Raw genomic sequence first — 23,536 nt, forward strand, 5'->3', positions numbered from 1 at the left:
GCTCTCTGAGGATAGTGACAGTTTTTGAAGTTGTCATCTCTCTTTACAATGCCTCTTCCCACAAGTTTTGCTTTTGTTTCTTTGTTTTGATCTGTACCTTGTGGTTGCTGGAGGCTGTCCTTGGATGTCTGTGATCCTTGCCTGCCTGTTCATATTTAAAAGCGGGGCACTTGGAAGCTCCTGTGCATGGGAGGAACTCATCAATGTGGGCCCTCACCACACAGTGTCCTGGCCATGCCATTTCGCTGGGGAACCCCCAGGCTGGTATCTTTAAGTCTCTTCTCTTGGGTTCATCCAATTCCCAGGGGAGAATCCTCCATTCTCCTGTCCAGGAGGTAACTGAGCTTCACTGTGGTGTTAGGAGATTAGGAAGAGAAATTCACGTGTAGACAGACTCTCCCACCTGGGCAACCTCGCCCTCTGTGAGGTGTGCCCGGCGTCCCCCAGTCCAGACACTGTCTGCCTCGCCCTTCTGAGAATAAGCCTGCAGACTTCTGCCATGCTGAAGGAGAGGTGCCGTCTGGATTCGGGGAGTTGGACAGGAGAGCTGGTGGGTTATAAAGTGCGGCCTCTACTTCTCAAGATCCCTGACATGGGAACGCTTGGGTTGGTTCTCAGTTTTCCCCTCCACTGGCTTGAGACTCTATTTTTGGGTTGACTAAGACCCAGGTATTCATCTGTCTGCTTTTTAGCTTTCAAAGTTCTGTTGCCATTGTCACCCTTCTGTTTTCCGTGTCCTCAAGAGTTACTTATTTTCAGGTTCACTCGTTGCCATGTCAGAGGTTCTGGGAGGGCGCAGAGGAAGGCAGCTCTGCTTGCCCTGATGTCACCAATGCCCTGGAGGTGCAGAGGGACCCCTGGCGCTTGGTTTCTCATCTTTAACTGAAAGTCCCCATTCCTTCTTCAGTCCTACAACCTCTAGTGATTCTTTCCCAAATCTGTTGTATTGTGTTTATAGCTTCCAGTTCCCTGCTGAAAGGCTCAAGCTGGCACTTTCACTTTGTGAACATAAGTAAGTGTAATTTTTCCTCACAATCTGTGCCTAATAATTCCAGTATTTGGAGTCTTGTTTCTGTGGCTTTTACTGATCATCGCTCATTTGGCATCAGCTCATGTGACAGGTTATCTTTGATTATGTGTTGGACATTGTGTTTGAAAAATCCTTTGTAGAAAACTTTCGCAGCCTCTCATGAGGTTATCATCCTCTGAAGAGAGTGCGCCTGCTTTCCTAGGTGTGTGGGGACCAGCAACTTGGGAGCACCTTAACACATCCTGAGCTCCAGAGCCTTCCCCAGCCTGCAGAAGTGCACGGGGCCGCCCTACTACAGGGTTCCCTCACTGCTCAGGGTCCTTGCATAAACCAAGCACTGATTTCCCAGAGACAGCACTGTAGGGGGCCCCACAGCTCTGTGAGGCTGGAGAAGACTCCACTCCCATCATGCTCTGTCCCAGCTGTTGCCCTCTCCCTCCCCAGGGTGTGGACTCCTCTCCCATCATGCTCTGTCCCAGCTGTTGCCCTCTCCCTCCCCAGGGTGTGGACTCCACTCCCATCATACTGTGTCCCAGCTGTTACCCTCTCCCTCCCCAGGGTGTAGACTCCACTCCCATCATACTCTGTCCCAGCTGTTGCCCTCTCCCTCCCCAGGGTGTGGACTCCACTCCCATCATGCTCTGTCCCAGCTGTTACCCTCTCCCTCCCCAGGGTGTGGACTCCACTCCCATCATGCTTTGTCCCAGCTGTTGCCCTCTCCCTCCCCAGGGTGTGGACTCCTCTCCCATCATGCTCTGTCCCAGCTGTTACCTTCTCCCTCCCCAGGGTGAGGACTCCACTCCCATCATGCTGTGTCCCAGCTGTTACCCTCTCCCTCCCCAGGGTGTGGAGTCCTCTCCCATCATGCTCTGTCCCAGCTGTTACCCTCTCCCTCCCCAGGTTGTAGACTCCAGCAGTATTTCCTTGATGACTAATGATATCAAGCACATTTTCATGTATCTATTGGCCATTTCTACATTTTCTTTCATGAAGAGGCTTTCCGTTTTTCAGCCAGCTTTTCTACCTGGTTATCTGTCTTTTTCTCGTTATTTTGTAGAGTGCTTTTTGTTCCACGGCTCTTGGGAATCTGTTGGTGAGAGCCTCCCCCCTGTGGGTTGTCTTCTCTTTCTCATGCTGGTGTCTTTCATGCACACATATTCTTCTTATACAGTTCACATTCTTACATTTTTCCTTCATCATGAGTGCTTTTTTGGCCTGTTTGAGAAACCTCTGCCTGCTCCAAGGCCACAGAGATGTTCCGCTATGTCTTCTCGTAAATGTTCTTCTTTTACTTTTCCCATTTGGGTTTGTAACTGACTGTGTATATGGTGTGAAGTAGGGGTCAAAGTTAATTCTCCCGTATTGTGATCCAATCGACTGAGCGCCGTTCATTGAAGACTGTCCCCCTGTCTTACTGCACGGCCCTCCTGGCAATAAGTCAGGTGACTGTGTCAGGGAGCTTTCTGTGTCTCCCTGCATTTGTCCCTGTCTTCAGGAAGGACAGTCACTTAGTTCCCTGTTGTGGTAAGTTACAGGTCCTTGTTCACCCTTCAGCCCTCTGCAATCCCCTGGTTCCACTGGCCAAGGCCAGCGCCATCTCTGTGTCACTAAATCTCCCCTCCCACCCTACACACATTGCTTCCCATCAGCAGTTGGGCCCCATCAGTTCCACTCACCTTCAGACCCTGTCCTTCCCAGCACTCCTCACAAGGCCCTCCACAGCTTGGTCCCTGCCAGCCAGTCCATCCCAAAATTGTCTTTCTTCCCCTGTTCTCCACGTTCTACCCAGAAGGACCAGTGTGCAGTCTTTCAGCTCTGGGCTGCCTGGGGCTCTTCTGGCAGCCCCCTGCCTAGATAAGCGCCAATTACTTTGCACATCACCACTCACCCGCCTCTGGCCTGGGTCTGGCCCCTCCACTGACAGGGTCACCTTGAGTTAGTGCATTTCCTCATCCTAGAACTTCCCACACTGCTCCGTAGCAGCATTGCTATCTCCCTCTCTGGATGTGTAGGAGCTCCTGCAGGGCAGGCCTTTGTCCTGTCTCACCTTCTTTGTGACCCCAGCTCCACAGGTGGGCTTGCCACCCTGTGGGAAAGCCCTGGACCTCGTGGAGCAACTGGACAGTGATGTGTTTCAGACAGCCCTGGGCAGGAGGTGAGCAGACCCCCAGTCTGCCGCCATAGACAGCACTCCGCCAGCCCGCCATCCTGCCCCGACCTGGCCACACACTGCAAAGGACCAGGGCATACACCCTGCTCAGAAAGCTATTTCAGCGGGACACCCAGGCGCGCGGTCCCCTCCCCGTGCACACCCCAGGACGCGCAGAGGCACGGTTGGAGGGGTCTCCTGGGGCACACCCTCAAGAGCCGCAGGACCGTGGTCGGAGGGGTCTCCCTGTGCACCCGGGGACGCGCAGGGCCGGGTTACGAGGGAGCCGCGGACCTACCTGGCGCCCGGCCTCATTGTTGTGGCGGTTCATCGCGGAGCGAGCGTCCGGCCGGTTCTCTCGCGCGTCCGCGAACTCCCGGGACACCATCCCGCCGAACTCAATGTCCTCGCTGCAGCCGCCCCACTTCCAGCCCTCGCCTGGCGAGCCCTGCTGGCGGCCGCTGCAGCCGCAGATGGCGGCCGAGCCCTCGGCGCACGAGCGCGTCACGGCGAAGGCCACGCCGGCCGAGGCGATAGCGTGCACGAAGGCGGACTCCCTGGTGGCTGCGGAGAAAGGCCACGCGGTTGGCGGGCGCGGCAGGGCCAGGTGGTGGGCGCGCTATGCGCCGCCTCTCCCTGGGCCGAGACCTGGGTCCCCACGCCGGGCACGCGGCAGTAACCGAGTGGAGAGGCAGAGCTGGCCGGGAGAGGGTGCACGTCCACCAGCGAGGACCCTGGAGCCCAGGAAAAGATGCCCGACGCCACTCTCACGGGGATCCGCGGGATGGCTGTAGTCAGGAAGTCGGGTCAGAGCACGTGCTGGCGAGGCCCGGGGAACCAGAGCCTCGTTCACTGCTGGCCGGAAAGAAATTGGTGCCGTCCTTGGAAAGCGGGTTGCAGCTTCTTAAAAGCATCACACCCACTGTGTGACCCGGCAGTTCGTGTCCTGGGTGTCTACCCTGCAGGAAACCGGCGTCCAGGCCAGACTGGGGAGCAAATGTCACCGCAGCTTTATTTGTAACAGCCAGAATGCAGCTCCCAAGTGTCACCAACAGGTGAGCCTGTGGCGTAAACTATGAGCCCGGGAGGTGATGTGGGGCATGGCGACCCTTTCCTTGTCCACCCTGGCCACCAGGCACCAGGGGGCCCAGCTGAAGCGCTGCCTCCTCTGGAACCTTCTAAAGACCAGTGGCCTCCAGTGAGCACCTTGCCTGCCCTGTGCTGGCCCCACGCGCTCAGGCCTGGGGATGCTGAGGGTTGCAGGGGGCCCTCCAGAGGCCGGTGTCCAGGCCACCGCTGACCCTAGAGGCTGGTATTGGAACTGCCCAGGCCCCCTCAGGCAGCCTCCTCCTTCCACACCTGGGAAACTGAGTCAGGAGAAGTGGCGTTGGTTTTGTAGAAGGGCAGTCAGGGAGGGCTGCAGCTTGGGAAGAAGAAGCCGGTGAGGCCGACCAGGATCAGACAAGGTGTGTGGGGCATCGAGGGCGACCTGCCTTGGAGAGGTGCTCCTGGTGGGGCTAGCCTGACCCCAGTAGACAGAAGCCTAGAGCAGCTGGCCTCGAGGACAGGCAGGAAGCTGAGAGAGGGAAAGCAGTGGGCAGGGTGTTCTACACGGAGAGCCCACAAGGGCAGGCTGGGGGTGCTGGGCATTCGGGGGCAGCCTGGGCTTTGCAGACCCGGGCTCCCAGCCAGGCGGCCCCAGACAGGATGAACGCATTGAGCTTCCCAGGTGTGTGCAAACGTCCCTGAAAGGGCAGTGAGTGACGATCCACTTGGGTGGAGGATGAGGGTGTGGGGCTGCCTGGGTCCTGTGTGGCTCGTTCCGCAGGTGGAGCACCTGCGTTTGCCGAGCCCTGCGAGAAGCAGCAGGGAGCATGATGGGCAGGCCCACCTCATGGGGCTCCCTGCTGACTGGCAGGCATTTTAAAGACCTGGGCGAAAACGCTAGGCGCTTTGGAGTCCCGCAGGCCTGGGGCTGAACCTTGCTTGGTCTGATTGCCGGTGCACCCTGCGGCATCTCTGCTGCGCCACGTGGGGCCCTGTGCCCCATCTGCCCTGGCTCTGACTCCTGTCTCTCCTTAGGCCTGGGCCACAGGAGGGAGAGGCAACAGGAGGGATGTGGGGACAGGACCGCAGTGCCTTCTGTGCCGGCGAGAGACCTGTGCCCTGCGTGTCCCGACCTGGACACCAGCAGGCCTGGGCCGTGCTGTGGCTCCTGAGGGCCCCCTTGGGCTTCAGGACACTCTCGTCCTGCGGGGGGGGGGGGGGGGGGCGGGGAGGGAGCTACTGCTTCCTTACCCCACATCAATGCCAGGGGACTTTTATCCTGGGAGGGGGACAGGCAGGTGGGCTCCCCCACCCTGGGGAACGAGCAGAGGCCATGGGCTGCTCCCCATGCTTCCTCCACCTGCATGAGCTCAACTGCTCCCAGGTTTGCAGCCAAGCATGCGTGCCCCAAAGCCCAGGCAGGCAGAGGCAGGGGAGCAGCGAGACAGGGTTCCAGCTGGCAATGTGCACACATTGACACCCACACAGCTTCCTTCACATCCACCCACTCCTGTCACTGAAAAAAGCACATTTACTCCAATACCAAGAATACACAGAGAGGGGGGCCAGTCCCATGGCGAGGGGCTAAGTTTGCACACTCCCCTTTGGTGGCCCAGGTTCTCAGGTTTGGATCCTGAGCGCCGACCTACATCACTCATCGGCAGCCATGCTGTGGCAGCAACCCACATACAAAATAGAGGAAGATGAGCACAGTTGTTAGCTCAGGGTGAATCTTCCTCAGGAAAAAAAAAAAGATTATTAAAGAAAAAAAGAGGGGCCGGCCCCATGGTCGAGTGGTTAAGTTCACGTGCTCCACTTCGGTGGCCGAGGGTTTTGCCAGTTTGGATCCTGGGCGCAGACATGGCACCGCTCATCAAGCCATGCTGAGGTGGCATCCCACATGCCACAACTAGAAGGACCCAAAACTATGTGCTGGAGGGCTTTGGGGAGAAAAAGGAAAAATAAAATCTTTTAAAAAAAAAGAATACGCAGAGAGAAATGTGTTGAGGAAGGGCCCTTTGCACCAGCCTCCATGCCCCTCCGGCTACACCTGGCAGTGAACACACCTGCGTTTGGTGACTCTGTGGATTTGCCAACATTTCCTGACGGTCTCCTGCAGGCCACAGCCACCCACGTCTTCCCTGGGCTCTGTCCAGAGCAGGGCTGGACTCTCGCTGCTTGCTGGAAGCTCTGGGGCCATGTCACCCAGCCACTAACCCAGAAAGGGACTCCCCATTTGTTCCTTATCCACCTCCTAGTGCCAGCTCAGTTAAGGACTGCCCACACCTGAAGGCTCCTCCAGCCTCCGTGGTGGCACCTGCCCATCCCAGTCCTTCCCTGTGAGTCCAACCCAGCCCTCAGCATCTCCCTCCTGCAGAGAAGAGGCTCTCAGCCGGGACCCACACTCCCAGCCTCCAGCTTCCTCCCTGCTGTCCACACATGTGCGCCACACACACTCTCACATGCATGCACACAGACACTCACACATGGATGCACACACAGACACATGCACTCATACGCACACACGCACACGCACACACACACATGTGGATGCACACAGAGACACACACACAGACACTCGCTCTCATGTGCATGCACATGCACACACACAGACACACTTTCACATGCACACACACTCACGCACACATGTGGATGCATACACACAGACATGCACACACAGAAACACACTCTCATACACACGCATACAGATGCACACACAGACACACTCATAAACATGCCTATGCACACATGCATGCACACACAGACACAGACACACTTCATAAGCATGCACATGCACACACACAGACACACATGCACACACACGCATGTGTGCACACGTACACACTGTAGGCAAAGTCCTGTGTTGGATGCCCATCTGGCCCTGCCCAGCCCCTTCTCAGGTTGTTTCCCCAGTGTCCTTGCTTGACCCGCACACAAGCCACCACCTGCCCCACCTGCTGCCCTCCGGGTTCTGTCAGCCACTCCCTGGCCTCCAGCCACGCTTGTCCTTCCTGCGGTTCTTTCCAGCTGCTCCTCTGCTGGAGGCTCATGCGGTGTCCCCGTCCCCACTCTGGGGTAGGGCGAGGGGTCTGGCCATGCAGTCTTGGCGTGGTCCATGCCTGGCCCTGGGCAGCCCTCAGGGCTCCCTCCTACACCCCCTGGCTTGGCTGCCCCCAGATTCATCCTGGCCTGGAAGCTCCCTGAGGTGCAACTGTGTCTGGTTCACCTTTGGTCTCCAATCCCAGGCCCCGGGCCTGTCCCACAGATGGTCGTTGGGGAGTGAGGGCCTGGTCGGAGGGGAGGGCAAGGAGGCTGCAGGGTCTGAGCCACCTGGCAGGCCCACCCCAAGGGCTGGCTCTCTGCCCTTTCTGCTCAGCTTGTCCTTGCAGGGATCCAAGACAGCTCCCCTCACCGTCCCCTTTCCCAAAGTCCAGCCAGGCAGCTGCCTTCCCAAGACTCCCCATTTTCCTTTCATAGGACAACTGGTCAGTTCACAGGCAGACCTAGAGCGGCCTTCTGCTGACCCAAGGCACGAGAGAATGAAGGCCAGCATGTGCTGGACACGAACCCCTTCTCCTCCTGTCCCTCCACTCAGCAGGGTCCCTGTCCTTGTTTTGTCTTCTCAAGGACTCAGGCTGGCCCTCCCTGGGGGGCAGGGATGGGCTCAGCTCCTCACTGCTCGCCACCCCCCCGGAAGTGCAGCGAGCCTGGGTTAGGGGCTGTGGATGGGGTGGCTTTCTCGGCCACCCAGAGCAGCTGGGGTGGGGGGGAGGGCAGAGCCAGTATGTCCCGGGCACTCCTGGTGCCTCCCCACGGCACTCTCTCTGGTGGCCCTGTTCAGGGCTCCGATTCTCCAAGGCCTGAGTACCCCCCGCAGCCGGGGCCCAGCCTGCCCTGCCCTGGCTCAGGGCTGGCTCTGCACCCCCACCCTCTGGCTTTTGAGATAAGCCGAGAGGGAGCTGAGCCGGGGCCTCGCCCTGCCCTGAACAAGGGCTTGGAGATCCCTGCTTATCGAGCCAAGGCCTCCAGACGCACTTGAGAGGGACGGCTGGAGGGGCTCCCCCTTCAATTTGGAGGAAGAGGAACTCATTCCTGCCCAGCTCTGTCACCGGCCAGCTGTGTGACCTTGTGCACATCCCTCACCTGTGGGCCTCGATTTCCCCTCCTGCCAGATGAGGAGGGGGGCTCCTCCCAGACAACGTCCTGACGTCTGAGGACCCCTGGAGCAATTTTCTCACAGAGAGAAGAAGCCTCCGCAAAGAAACCACCAGACCACCATCAGAAAAATGCAGGACGCTTCGCTCTGGCAAAGAAAGTCGGCTTTAAACTGAAGACACAGGTCTCTGAGCAGTCCCAAGTTCCTGACAGATCAGAGGGAAACATGGCAACTTTGCATTAGAGAGCAGGGCAGACCCCCTCACAGAGCAACTGGGGTTGCCGGCACCAGCAACAGACAGACAGGCAGATGCCACGTGCCTCCTGACAGGAGGCTCCAGGACGTTCTCGCCAAAGACTTGCATCGAACATCAGACAAGCCCTGCCCAATCCTCCCAGTCTCGAGGGCAGGAGGGGCAAGGCTGGGGGCAAAGGGGCCTGGGATGGGTCCTGGGCGGACAGGGACGGTGGTGGAGAAATGGGTGAAATCTAGGTAAGGCCTGGAGTTTGGAGAATACTGATGGGACTTAGTTCTGGCAGATGCAGCTGGGTTTGTGCGACGTCGGCACTGAGGGAGGCCTGGGCTGGGGGCGGTGGCAGCCAGGACTCTCGCTGCCTCTCCTGCAAAGCATCTCAAAGTCCACAACAATTTCCAAAGAAAAAGTTAAAGCGCCTCCTGAGGCCATGCAAAAGGAAGACCCCAGAATGCCCAGGAGTCACTGTGCAGTGGTGGTCCTAGTGGTCTGTAGGTAGGTTTCAGGGGGTTCAGAACCCTCCTCACATTGTGAGCAGGAATGACAGGAATGACAGTGTCTCAAAACTGGTGCCTTTCTCTGGACTGAGAACCCATGGCTTTTATCAGGTGTCCACTGGAGTTTGAACAAGGTCATGACCCCCTGGTTGCAGGAGCCTCAGTTTACAGAGGGAGACAGGGCTCCCTTGAGGTTGTGGGTGGGGAGGGCACAGCCAGCACTCGGACCAGGGTCTGGAGCCTGCAGCGCCTGTCACAGCAAAGTTCTCTCTCAGGGGTTCCTGCTTCTGTTTACACAACAGAGGCGGCTGGTGGGGGTGGGGAGCCATCCTGCCCGTGGGAGGGGAATCCCCTCTTGAAGGTGAGACTGGAAACACCTCCATCACCAGCAAAATGCCTTCTTCCCAACAGGTTGTGGGAGGTCAAGAGAGGAGGAGGGGACACGTGCTACTGGGAGGGGCGCTTAACGACCAGCACTGCAAGTTCACCAAGTCGCTGGAACGGAGCCTGCATAAGCCTTTTGAGCTACCTCAGGCCTGCTCTGCTCAGCCCAGGACTCTTATTCCCACACTGCCATCAGGGGTTGGGAAAGGAAGAAGAAAGGGAATTGAGTGACAAATTCGTTCTGTAAGACAAGCATCTTAGACTGGGAAACCATCTTCCCAGAAACTTGCTGTTGTCTCATTAGCAATTATTTATTGAGTCCATGCAAACTATCAGTGATCTATCCTTCCTTCCATCCACCTACCATCTATCTGTTTATCCATTCATCCACCATCCATCCACCATCAATTCATCCACGCGTTCCCCCACCCATCCTCCATCCACCATCCATCCATCCACTATCCAACCATCCATCCTTCATCCATCCATCCATCCACTATCACTTCATCTACCCACCCATCCGTCCGTCCATCCATCCATCTGTTTACCCATCCATTCATCTATGTGGAGGATGGGGCAGATGAGGGAGTCCTGTGTGGTGAGAGCTGGGCATCTGGAGGAGGGCAGGAAGAGCCACCTGGTGGGGCCCCATCACAGCCAAGGCCAGTGCAGCCCTAGATACAGGATGTGGAGCATTACCCATGATGGGATTTGGGGGTTACTTCACCTCCCTGGGTCTCAGAACTTAGAACTACAGGGATCTTAACAATTCCTTTGTTTCCAGATTTAGATTTCATGGGCTTGTCAAGTACCAGAGATCATCTGGGGACTGAAAGAGGACAGTCAGGTGTTGTTACTTTTTCATGAGAGGGTAAGACATATAAAATATGTCTACATGATATAAAAAATGACTATCGCAGTTTCAGAAAAGGACCTTTTAGCTTCAGAAAAGGAGGCTATATTTCCAAAGTCCCATGTGTTGAAGAAAGTTTGAGAAAGTCATTCCCAGGGCCTCATCTTTCACATCTCACCATGAAGCTGGCCAGTCAACTATCAACTGAGCACGGACTGTGTCCTAAGTGGACAAATAGGTCGCAGCCTCTGTCCTGGGGTTGACCTTCCCATGAGGAGGTCACCCAGGAGGCTGTCTCAACAGGGACAGAAGGGAGAGCACCGCCTGGAGGCTGCCCTGCCCTGGGCCCAGTGAATCCTTTCATCGCCCCTGAGAGAACCGGCCTGGACAGGAAGAAGGGCATTCCTCCCTGCTGAGCCACCACCACAGGCCCTCTCAGCCCCAGGGACATGTGGAGGCTCAGAGCCAGTCAGCCACTGGCCCCAGGCTGCACAGCAGCCAGTGCCAAGCCCAGATCGGGGTCCCGGGAGAGGTTCTTGTACCCCCGGGAAGAGGTCCCAAGACTCTACCAGGCTGTTTCTGTGGCTGCAGCCTCGAGAGAGTGGGGACCTCAACTGCCCTGCTGGGCCCCACACCCGACGGCCAGGGGATGCCTGCCTGTCCTCTCCCAGGAGGGGAAGGCTGTGGGGGCTGACACTGGATAAGGAGGAGGAGGCAGCCCGGGGCTGTCTAAGGAGGCACTGGAGTGGCCTTTTCTCACAAGGGTGACCCCAGGCAGTGGAAATTTCTGGAAGGGGATGTGGTTCAAACGTGACCGCTGAATGTGAGGTCAAGCTCCTGGGATGTGCAGTCTGTGGTCTACCCAGGCAGCCCCCTTGGGAAGCTCGGCAGGGAACCGGGCCTGGGGCTGCCCCAGCAGCCGTCACCCCGGGCCGTGCGTTACTGCAGGCCCACCAGTGCACCCGGGGCCACAGTTCCAGGGGCATCTCTATCTGTAAAGGGTCCCAGCTGATTCCAAAGCATCCCTCGCTGAGCCCCCAGGCTCCTGTTGGGCCCAAGGCAGTGCAGCCCCTCCTCTGGACAGTGGCCAAACCCAGCAGGTGTGTGGGAGGGGGCCCCTGAGGCTCATTCTTGGGACCTCTGATACACTCCTCCCATCAGAGGGACGAGAACAGGGCTAACGTGGGGGGTTTCTGACACTCTGACAACCCCCATCCCCATGGTGGCTTGTGTGTCTGGCCTGGCCCCTATGTGAAGCCGGGTCCTCGGTGACTGGCCCTAGGGCTCAGAGGCCTGCTTAGCTGCTGTTAGCTGGTGGCCAGGCACGGACTCAGCCCCAGTGGGGAGTGACCTCCCTGGAGCTGCAGGACCAGCCAGTTGGAGCCTCACGTGGCTGACCTCTGGCCCGCAGGACAGCCCTCCCTCTCCTGGGTCTGCCTCCCCCAGGTCCCCAGGGCCCTGGGCTCCATCTCTCCTCTGGGCAGTGCTGACCTTGGACCTGACGCCCATGGCGCTGGCAGCTGCTGCCCCAATGTCAGCAGAGGGGGTGCAGCCAGGGGGCCAGGCCCCCTGCCTCTGAGGAGCCCTCGCAATCACGGCTGCAACCTCTGCCTGGGCTGGAGGTCTGGAGTCCCAGGCACACCACCCTACACCCCACGGAGATGCTCCCTGTGCATGTCCTGCTGTGTCCCCTCTCTTGCAGGTGTGCAGGCAAACCCCCATCCCACAGCTGGCCCCACCTGGCCCAGGCCCTGGGGAGTCCTCCCTGGTGCTCCTGGCAGGCTCCTCCGGGCGACTGCTGTGATGGTGGAAGGGGCCTGTGGAGAGCCTGGGGTGGGGAAACAGCGGCAGTGCTGAGCCTCGTCGGGCCTCCCTCTGCTCCCGCCCCCACAGAGCATCAGCCGAGGGTCAGGGAGAGAACTGGGGTGCCCTCACCCACCTTGCACCCCCAGCACACACCCGAGGCCCCGGGGCGGGGGGGTGCGGTGCACAGCAGCCGTCCCTCCTCCTGGCGGCCTCCCCGCCTCCGCGGGCGCGCACAACTCTCCCCGCCTGGCAGGAGAGGAGCCGGGGGCACCTCTGGAGCACTCGGTGGTTTGGCACCTCTGCCCCCACCGATGCCCCAACGCGAGGGAGGGACTGTGGTCCCGCGGCGCCGCTGGACAGATGGAGGCCTGGCTGAAGCCCCGGCGGCAGGCGGACCCCCTCCCCCGGCGCCGGACTTCCCTGGTCCCGAAGCGGGGTCGGGAGCGGCGGCGCGACGGCAAGCGGCGCTCCCGCGGCCGCCCGCACAAAGGAGGGCCACCTGAGAGCGGAATGCGCCCGCGCCCCTCCGATACCTGCTGGGCTAATGAATCCGGCTTTGTGAGCCACTGCCACGCCGCGTTAGGCCCACAATGGCCCGCGACATTTTATGTGAACTTCCCCCCGGTCGGCGATTAGGCCATAGCGAGCCAGTCATGGCAACCGGGAGGTATGCGCGCGAGGGCCGGCGCGAGGGGCGCGCCGTTCACACGCTGCGGCCCGCGCTCCGAGGGCGTGTGAACCTCGGCGGCGTCTCGCTCCTGTCTCGTGCTTAATCTTGTCGTCGTCGCGGGGACATTGTGCTCCGCGCGGGCGCCGCGGGCGGCCGGCGCTCTCCTGCCCCTTACACCCTCCCGCTGGGGAGAGTTAATGATATACGGGAGGCGGGAGAGCGGGAGACCCCAGCCGCCGGAGGAGCCGAAACACTTTCCGATGCGGGTCAGGGGTCGCAACCTCGATTCCGGACGCTGGTTCCTTCAGGGCCCCCGAGCCCTCGGCTTGTGCCGTCCCTGCCGCCCTGCCCCAGCCCCGTGCCTGCAGCCGGCCCCTCCGCAGGGAGGCCGGCAGACCACCCCCTGGAGCCGGCCGCGGGAAGGGGCTCTGCCTGGGAGCGGCGGCTGTGTGTCCTCCTCCTGCTCCTCCCCAGCCCAGCTGCCCAGGGCGAACCGGGAAGCCCAAGGGCTGCTCCCAGAGCTGACCCACACTGGCATGGGGGTGGGCAGAGGACGGCACCCAGCTTTGGCTGCTGAGAACTTGACTGACACCCCGGACTCTGCCCCCAGGGGCTCATGGGGTCTTAGGGAGCTGGCTGGGACTCTGACAGGATGTCCTTTGAGGGTGTCAGCCAGGCCCCCAACTCAGCTGCCCAGGTAGGGTGAGGTCCAGGTGCAGACCCAATAGTGAGGGCTGGCACAGCTCTGCGGGCATCTGGCCCCCAGGGTGGCTGGGGACACCCCTGGACAGGGACAGGTCCTGCGTCCTCTTGGCCGGGGACCCCACGGGGAGCCATGGTGGCTCATGTGCTGGGATCAGAGGCCAGGATGAGTCTCCTCATTCAGGAAGCCACTGAGGCCCAGGCTGGGGTCCTGGGACAAGCTACTGAACCCAGAGCTCCTGTCCCTGCCGGCACCAAGGTCCCGGAGCTAGTGGATGGATTCGGCTGGGGCCCAGCATTCAGGGGTCATTGACCATGAAGCTGGGGGCCATGCCTGCCCACTCACCCCAATGGGCGGAGGCACCAAGGCCCCCTGCTCCATACTGGGCGAATCACCCTTGCGGCGCCTTCCACTTGTCTAAGGTGAAATGCTCCACCTGGCCAAGAGCCCAGCTCCTGAAGAAGCCACGGGTCACCAGAGATCCCACTGGCCTGGACCTGGGGCTGGCCGCGTCCACCAAGCTCCTCAGGGGTGCAGCCTTGGCTGGGCCTCCTCTAGGTGTGTCTACTGGCACTGAACCCAGAGCCGCCTTCCCCAGCCAGCAGCCTCCTCCCTCCTTCACCTCGTGGGGGTCGAGAGTGGGTGTCAGCCAGCCCTCGGGGGAGCAGGCCCTCCAGGTGCCAGGGCCCGCCCGGGACAGATAAGCTGCAATCACGCCAGCCTCCATGCACTCAAGATTCTTCAAATGCTTTCTGCCCCACCACCGGGCTGCGCGGTCCTGCCGCCTCCTGAAGCAAGAGCCGAGGCTCACTCCGGCACCCAGCCCTCCTTCCACACGGCGCTTTGAGGGGGCCACCGGGCCCAGCCCCGCCCAATGGCCTTGAAGCAGGAGGTGTGAGTTCATGCCCTGTCTCTCACATCCACACACGCTGGCGCACACGAGCTTGCACACTTGCACACACATGCACACACTCGCACATGTCCACACTGGGCTGGGCAGGGCGGCAATAAGCTCTGTTCAACGAGGCTGCCTCAGCAGGGGTGGCTAGGTGCCCCGTGGACCCTGCCACAAAGCCCGGTGACCTCTGACACGATTAGGGTTGCCCTGACCCTAATCCAATCAGATTGATTACGGTGAGTGCAGCCAGGGCAGGTGGGGCCTCCACAATGGCCTCCCAGAGCTGGCCTCTCTGGGGTACCTGGCAGGCTCCTTCCTCCCGGCCATTCAGCTCCGTGGCCACAAGGAATCGGGCCATTTCTCAGCCCTGGTGGCATGTGAGGGGGAGGGGCTTCCTCCTGCCTATTCAGTGGTAAGGGCATGGGGGCCAAGGCAGGAGCGCCTGAGGGAGCACGGGGCAGAGGTAGGAGAGTGGACGTGGGAGTAGACATGGGGGTGGACACGGGAGAGTGGACATGGGGGGCAGGGGGCTAAACTTTGAGGCTGCACCAGAGTCCCGGGGCCTGCTGGAGCTCAGACTCGCGGAGAGGCTTTTGAGGAAGTGTGGGGGTGCAGGGGAAAAGGGCCCACACTCCCAGAAAAGCCTGCAGACGCCTCACAGGCTGGGGCATCCTCAAGAGTCCTGGCCTGGCCCCTGCGGCGCCAGTCTCCTCACTGTGACCGTAGCGCTGGCTCAGGGGGTGGGTGTTAGGACTGGATTTGCTGCTGTGTGAAAAACACAGCATGTGGCCCGGAAAGCAGCGTGTACATGTTCTAAAGAAAGAGAGAAAACCCTCGAGATCCAGCTCAGGGGCCCCTCCCAGGGGAGCCGGCCCTCAGGACCCCAGGCGTATGCTCATCTTTGTCACCCGCTCAGCACCTGCTCACAAAGCACCCACCCCTCGCAACTGCCCACAGGCCCGCTGTGCACTTGTGCTGCACGTGGCGGGGCCCACACAGACCCATGAGTGCCCGCGGGGCCCAGGGAGAGTGACGGTACTGGCAGAAGTGGACAGAGCTGGGAAGCACAGAGCTGCTTTGGGGCCTGGAGCTGTCCCCCAAAGCTGAAGGAGCTGGAGAGGATGAGGACCACAGAGACTGGACTGCCAGACTGACAGGGGTCCAATGCAGGCAGTGAGGGTGAGGGGCAGCCGCTCTGCACAGCGGAGGCCTGCGAAGCCGGCGTCTGAAGCATAGGGAGCCGGCCCACCTTGGGGAGAGGGCCTGGCTGTTCTGGGGAGGGTAACGCCGAAGAAGGGCAGTGTGGCAGGGAGTGGGCACAGAGGCCACAGTCAGACCTCAGGACCCCACAGCTGCCCGAAGGAGGTGCTCGAGGGGCTTGGCGGGGCTTGGGACTGTGAGCTTGGAGCCGAGGATGATGGTACCCAACGTAGGAATGTGAAGAGAATGGAGGGGCCTGTGGGAGGGAGGGCAATGCTGTGCACCAGGGGTCTCCGAGGCAGGTCCATGAGTCCCGCGGGGCATGGAAACGGGCAGGCCCTCAGATGGTGTGGTGGCTTCGAGCACCCTCACCTCCTCTCCCGCCTCCCCTTCCAGGACCACCGGCTCCCACTAGACCCCCTGGGCACATGTCCAGCCCTGGGGTCATCATAACGACTGGGCCCCAAGACCTGTGCCAATCAGGTGCTTGCAGCTCCTTGTTCCCACAGAATGAAAGAGGACTCGACTGAGTCATGAGCTGAAAGATTTTCATAGCTTTTTGATGATCACTTGTGATTTTGGCACACATTACTCAGAAAAAATTCAAAGAACCGAGAGACATTATATCCAAACTCTTGTATGTTATCTATTTATTGATGTGGATGAGGAAACTCACATCTAGATCTGTGAATCTTAAGAACAGAACGGCCCTCAGCTAACATCACAGCCAGTAGTGAAAGACTGAAAGCTGTTCCCTTAAGACCAGGAGGATATCAGGGTGCCCACTCTGCCCACTGCTCTTCGACATCGTCCTGAAGGCTCCAGCCAGGGCAGCTGAGCAAGAAAAAGAAACGGAGGATGTCCAGGTGGGAGGGCAGAAGTAAAACTGTCTCTGTTAGCAAATGACATAAAAATCCCAAGGAACACGTCAAACCTGTTAGAACTGACGAAACTTCAGCAACGTTGCAGAGGACAAGATCAATGCTAGAACTCAGTCACGCTTCTGTACATCAGCAACATGAGATTGAGAACAATTCCACTTACAATACTTAGGAATAGATTTAACCAGAGAAGTACAAGATGCGTACGCTGAAAACTACAAAGCATCGTTGAGAAGAATTAGAGAAGACCTAAACAAATGGAAAGACATCCCACGTTCACGGATCAGAAGACTCCATACTGTTAAGATGGCAGTACCCCCCAAATCAACCTGCAGATTCAATGCAATCCCTAAAATTCCAAGGCCTTTTGCAGAAATTGATGAACTGATGCTAAAATGCACGTGGAATCCTAAGGGGCCCTGAACAGCCGGAACAATCTTGGAAGAGCAGACCAGAGTGGAGGGCTCCCACTTACTGACTTCAGACTTACCGCGGAGCTGTGGGAATCAGGACAGCACAGACAGACGTGTGGCCCAGGGGGTAGAACAGAGTCCAGAAGTAAAACCACATTTCCCTCCCTGAACCCCTGGAGACAGCCCTTCTCCACCACCCAGATGGTGGCCTCTCTAGGTGGGACAGGCTCCTGCGTTCTTCCTGAAATCCTGCCATTTCCTTCTCCCCCGGGGAGTGGGATCCCTAAGCACCCCCATCAGGGCTTGGGAGCCAGGAGCCCAGATGGCCCTGGGCCACCGTGCACAGGCTGAACAGGCCACCCTGGCCCACACCACCACCAGCCACGGCACAGCACAGGACCCCTGTGGGCAGCAGCTGCACCACACATGTGTGCATACTCACACACACATGCATCACAACATGTACACATGCACGCACACCCACACATACATGAACACACATACATGCACGTACATGCATGCATAGACACTCACACACATGCCTAATGTGCCACATCCCCTGTGGACCTAACCCCTCCCACTCACGGCACAGCTGTCCCTGCGTGGAGCTGCCGCATAATTACCCTGACCAGCAGCTCTGTGTAGTCAGTCAAGTGACGACATTCTCCCATTTTGTAGATGGGGAATGCTGATGCTCCAGGAAGCAAGTCGACCTCAGGTCAAGGTCACACAGGCCCTTAAACAGACGCTGTCAGTCCCCGCTACCCCTCAACACAATGCTTAGCTTCCCTTTCAGGACCCACGTCCACATGCGTGGTAGTCCAGGGCCCAGTGCACCTTCCTCCCTGACTCTCTTGCCCTCCCTCCTTCCTCTGCTGGGTTGCTGTTGGTTCTGAGCAGGGCTGACTGTTTCTCCCATTTCACTGACCACGTGCCCGCAAGGCAGCCAGTGTGGGCCTTGCAGGGGTCACAGGGAGGCTGACAGATGTGATGGCAAAGAATTGGGGATGGAGCTGTGCTTGGTGTTTGGGAAGGAGCCAGGAGGCCGGAGAGGAGCACAGGCCGGACAGAGAGGAAGAGGAAAACGAGGCAGCAGGGCCAGAGGATTCGAGAGAGCTGGGAGCCCTGGAGGGGCTGAGCGAAGGAGGGATGTGGCCTGACTTGACTCTCTTGGCCGCAGGGACACTGGGAATGGCCTTGAGCAGGTGCATGGGAGCCACTGTGATCACGCAGGGTGTCAGGATAGCTGGGCCTGGTGGGGGTGGCCGGATGCCGCATTGACACTGAAGGTATTGCTGATGGGACTCACAATGGAGAGGTGCCATGGGCGACCCTAAGTAACAGAAGGATGGGGTTGCCCTTTCCAAGATAGGGAAGCAGGTATGTGGGAGAGGTGCGTGGCCTTGGCCATCCTGTCACCAATACCCCCTGGGACTGCAGGCTCCCAGCAGGACTGTGAAATGTGAGCCACCCTGCCTCTGTCTGAGCTGCCTTCCTCTGGCACCACCTTCTCCCCAGGTCCTCGGCAGCTGATTCTCCCTGCTGACTGCACATTCAGCTGTGGTCCCCAGGGCCCCACCTCAGCCAGCAAGTCTCCACCAGCCCATCCTGGAGTGGATGGCACATTCTGGAGGTGGCTGCACCGGTACACATCCCATCCCTCATGTTTATCTCACAAGGGGACCTTGACATGCCATCTAGGGGTGGGGTCTGTGTCCCTACCCTAGAACCCAGGTGAGCCTTTGTCTCAACCCACAGAATGTGGCCTTGCAGGCCTCTGAGGCAGGTCCCAAAGGCCACATGGAGGCACATGAGCAACACAGCAGAGTAGGGAGCTTTCATTTATTTATTTTTGCTTCAGAGTATTAAGGAAATCTCTGCGAAACTACCAGCTAAAGAAACAGAGGGCTCAGAGATGACACATGACAAAGAGTACAGTCATGAAAAATAGTTTAGAAAAGGCACTAAACAAGCAAGCACCTACGGACCCCAAGGAGGAGGAAGAATTTGATTTCCTGAGTGTCCATATTATAATATTCAAAAAGTACAAATTTCAACAAAAAGTTATAAGGAATGCAAAGAAACAAGAAAGTATAGATCATTCATGGGAAAAAGGAAATTAACAGAAACTACCCCAGAGGAAGCACAGATATTGGACCTACTAGACAGACTCTGAATCAATTGTCCTATATATGCTGAAAGAGATAAAGGAAACCAGGAGGACAATGTCTCAACAATGAGAGGGTATCAGTAAAGAGACAGAAATTATAAAAAAGCAACGAAGTAAGAACTGTGGAGCTGACAAGCACAAACTGAAATGGAATATTTACTCGAGGTTTTCAACAGCAGAGTCGAGCAGGCAGAAGAAAGAATCAGTGAACCTGAAGACAGCTCAACTGAAATGATGAAGAAAAATGAACAAACCATCTGACACCATCAAATGTGCCAACATACACATCATGGGGGTCCCAGAAGGAGAGGATAGAGGGAAAGAGGCAGAAAGAATATTTGAAGAAGTAATGGCAAAGAAGTTCCAAATTTGATAAAAGACTTGGATCTCTACTTCCAAGAAGTTCAACAAACTTCAAGTTGGATAAACGCAGAGAGATCCACATTGAGACACATTTTAATCAAACTGTCAAGAGACAGAGACAAAGGGACAATTTTGAAACAGCAAGAGAGAAGTGACTCGTCATACACAAAGGATCCTCAATAAGATTGACAGCCAGCTTCTTGTCAGAAACCACTGAGGCAAGAAGGAGTACCAGGACATGTTCCTGCTGAAGGAAAGACACTGTCAACCAAGAATTCTACGTCTGGCAAAACTTTCCTCCAATAATGAAGGACTAACCTGGATGAAATCGAGAAATTCCTAGAAACACACAAACTACCAAAACTGACTCCAGAAGAAATAGAAAACCTGAATGGACCTGTAACAAGTACAGAGATTGAATCTGTAATTTAAAACCTCCCAAGAGAGAAAATCTTCACAGGTGAATTCTACCAGACATTTAAAGAAGAACCAACACCAATCATTCTCAAACTCTTTCAAAAAATTGAAGAGGGGGAAACACTTCTTAACTCACTCTATGAGGCCAACGTTACCCTGATACCAAAACCAGACAAAGACAGTAAGAAAAGAAGCTGCAGACCCTTACAAATATTGATGTAGAAATCCCCAAGAAAATACTTGTAAACCAAATTCTCTAGCATATTAAAAGGGTTATACACCATGACCAAGGGGATTTATTGCAAGAATTCAAGGGTGGTTCAATACAAGAAAATCAACCAATAATAATGCACCATATTAACAGAGTGAAGGAGCAGAACCATGTGATCGTGTTTATTGATGCAGAAAAAGCATCTGATGTAATCAGACACCCTTTCATGATCAAAGCACTCAACAGACTAGGAATGGAAAAGAACTTACTCAACTTGATACAGGGCAGTTACAAAAAACCCACATTTAACATCATATACTCAATGGTGAAAGACTTTAAAGATTCCCCCCAAGATCAGGAACTTTTGTGCACCAAAGGACACTCACAAAAGTGAACAGACAACCTACACAATGGGAGAAAATATCTGCAAATCATGTCTGATAAAGGTCTAGTATCCAGAGTATATAAAGAACTCTTACAACTCAACAATAAAAAGACAGACAACCCAATTAAAAACTGGGCAAAGGATTTGAATAGATATTTCCCCAAAGAAAACATACGAATGGCCAATAAGCACATGAAAAGATGCTCACCATCATTAGCCACCAGAGAAATGCAAATCAAACCCACAATGAGATACCACTTCACATCCACTGGCATGGTTAAAAGAAAAAAGGGCAGAATATGGCAAGTGTTGGTAGGACGTGGAGAGATTGGAGCCCTTGTGCATTGCTGGTGGGAGTCTGCTCTTCACCCAAAGCTCACCAACGCCCAGCCCTCCCCCTCTCCTCTCCCCAGCCACCCCCGGCTCAGGACCCTGGAGAGCTCTGCGTGCACCTCTGGGGCACCCCCTGCCCCTCCCCCAGCCCGCCCTCCTGTGTTTTGCTGCCGCCTGAGCCTGAAGCCCTGGCTCCTGCTGAGGGCTGTGGTGGTCGACCTGGTCCCCCTGGAACCGTGCCCTTCCCTTTTGGGGAAGGGGAAGCAGGAGGAATCTCTATATGACCCCGCATCCTTCCCAAGCTTCAGGAGAACCCCACCTGCAAGCGGGCGAGTGTGGGGAAGGACGCCTTGGTGGGAGAGGCCTGCGGTAATGAGGCATGTGCAGCACAGCCCACCTGCTGGAGTTGCCCAAGCACAGGTGGGACACCATGCAGAGCAGGAGAGTGGCTTGTGTCTGCCCCGCCCCTGCCAAGGGGGAAGCTGGCTCTGACCCAAGGCACCCTAGGCTGTCACCTCCACCCAGAAGGCTGTACCTTTGTCCAGCACAGGGCCAAAGATAGCCAGGCTGTTGTTGACAGTGGTGCAGTTCCACCGGCGGCCACGGAACTGGTGCTGGCACTCCTGGATGCTGATCTTGACGCCCTCTGCCACACTGGGCATGATCTCCACGTAGTTCCTGCAGAAGCGCAGCTGCTTGGGGACCAGGCCCGGGATGCTGGCACAGAGGATGGGCTGCGTGCCCAGGGACGAGTACTGTGGCCCAACGGCCAGGGACCTGGGGGAGGGGGACCGGGAGGTTAGTGGGGGAGCTGCCCTCGGGCCTGTGGAACAGGAGCAGGAGTCGGGCCTGCTCCAGGGAAGGCCTTCCTCGGAGGACGACAGGGCCCCATCCTTCAGGCCCTTGTGCGTGCCAGGGTGAGATGTCCCTCCGTGTGGAGGAAGCCTGTCCCCACCCCAGACCCAAGACTCACACAGACGTCAGATGCACATGGAGTGATGGGGGGGTGGGGCCTGTCCCCACCCCAGACCCTGACTTGGCACACACATGAAACGCACATGGAATGACGGGGGGCAGGGGACACGAAGCGTGTCCCCTCTCTGGACCCCAGACTTCGCACACGCACGTCAGATGTGCATGGAGTGACAGGCGGTGGGGCAGGGCCGCTCCCTGGGGTCGAGAAGGCAGAGCCCAGGACACAGTGTGGGGTCTCGTGGGCAGAGCTCGCCTGATCCCTCTGCGTCTCGCTCTCCTTGCCCCTGTGCAGGCCTGCTGCGAGGAAGCCTCCCACCGACGGAGACACCACCCCGTCCGGAGGCCCCTGGGAGGGGCTTCGGGGACCTGGGTGCTGTGGGAGAACGCAGGCGTGAGCCCTGATCCAGAAGCAGAGCTGGGGGTGTTTCCAGGGGGCATCGCCTGTGGGTTCTGAGTGCGCAGCTGGAGACCTGGCTGGCTCTGAGCACAGAGCGGGTGCTACCCACACGCCCTCCCCCGGGGCGCCCGGCCCCTCCTTTCTCGAGCTGGCCCATGGGTGCAGCCCCTCGGCCTGGCAGGCAGGCCCCTGCATTGGCTCCAGGAGTCCAGAGACAGACCTGTGTCCCCTTCCTCTGTTTGGGGTAAACTGAGGCAACGGCAGCTTTATCAACACCTCAGCTGAACCCCCAGCAGATCTTCCTGTTCAGCGCCTCCTCTCCCCTGTGAGGACCGAGCACCCCGAGAAGGCAGGCAGAGGCCCCTGTGTCCCCCCGCAGCCCACACTCCCGCCTCACGTGGCCCTTCGGGTCCTGCTTGAGTCCGACCTGCTCCCCCAGCCACAGAGGGAGTGGAGGAGCTGAGAACCACTGTCTCCCAGAGAAATGATCCTTCCTTCTCTGGATCTGATCAGATCCCGGTGCCTCTAAATCGTCAAAGGCCACCTCACCCTGGGCCATGAGGCCCTCGCCCTTGGCCACCCGGGGCTGCTGCTGTCTTGCTGGAATCCGGGTCTGCATACCCTACTCCCCTGGCCCGCAGGTCCCACGCCCCGGCCACAGCAGCCCCACACACTTCCTCTGTCTGCACCAGTCCCTGGCCCATGCTCCTCTCGGCCGCTCCAACCCTGCTGTGGCCGCCCCTGGAGATGGGGCGCCTCCACATCGGGAGCCACGGACCTGTGTGTCCCACCTTTCCAGGCACAGTGCCATGCTGTTCCCTCCCGGACTCCCCTGCTCCTCATCGATCACCTCTCAGAGTTAAGCCTGTCGTCCCCAGCAGTGTCCACCCACCTTGCAGATGCCCCAGCAGAGCCTCCCTTCCCCTCCATGGGCAGCCACCCCTGTGTCCCCGATCCTGGGGGAGGCCTGACACCCCCAGACCAGACCCTCTGCCTCCTGGGTCCCTCGAAGGTCCCCACCCTGTGTCTGACTCCTCCCTCGCACTCCCCCTTCTGTCTGTCTTCTGCTTGTCCGAATGCCTCGATGAGCCACCAACCAGCCACGACCTCGTATCAGATACCACAGGCCGGCCCTTGCCCCTGGCTTGGTCTTGTCCCAGGTCTGGCATGCAACAGTGGGGCTGGCTGGTCCTCACTCGTCTATTCTCTACTTGTGCAGTCTACTGAGGGCCAGGTGCATGGCCAGGACTGACCTCCCCAGGTTTCTCCCACGCCTGCCCCGCGGTCCAGGACCCCAAGCTTTCCAGAAAGGCCAGCTGTCTGTGCTCACCCAGTTGTGGTCTTT

At 58.1% G+C, this 23,536-nt stretch overlaps 1 protein-coding gene across 1 annotated transcript in view; it reads right to left on the reverse strand.

Moving 5' to 3' along the window:
• The window catches only part of WNT3A (Wnt family member 3A), a 41,992-nt gene that overhangs the window by 4,489 nt on the left and 13,967 nt on the right, over positions 1-23,536 (reverse strand). Inside the window, exons 2-3 of the mRNA XM_044778100.2 lie at positions 21,355-21,596; positions 3,478-3,743 (exon numbers count right to left, since the gene is read on the reverse strand). Of these exons, the coding sequence (XP_044634035.1) occupies positions 3,478-3,743; positions 21,355-21,596 (508 nt within the window). The remainder of the gene's footprint in view (positions 1-3,477; positions 3,744-21,354; positions 21,597-23,536) is intronic.

Source organism: Equus asinus, chromosome 9 (assembly GCF_041296235.1).
Source record: "Equus asinus isolate D_3611 breed Donkey chromosome 9, EquAss-T2T_v2, whole genome shotgun sequence".
Lineage (NCBI taxonomy): Eukaryota > Metazoa > Chordata > Mammalia > Perissodactyla > Equidae > Equus > Equus asinus.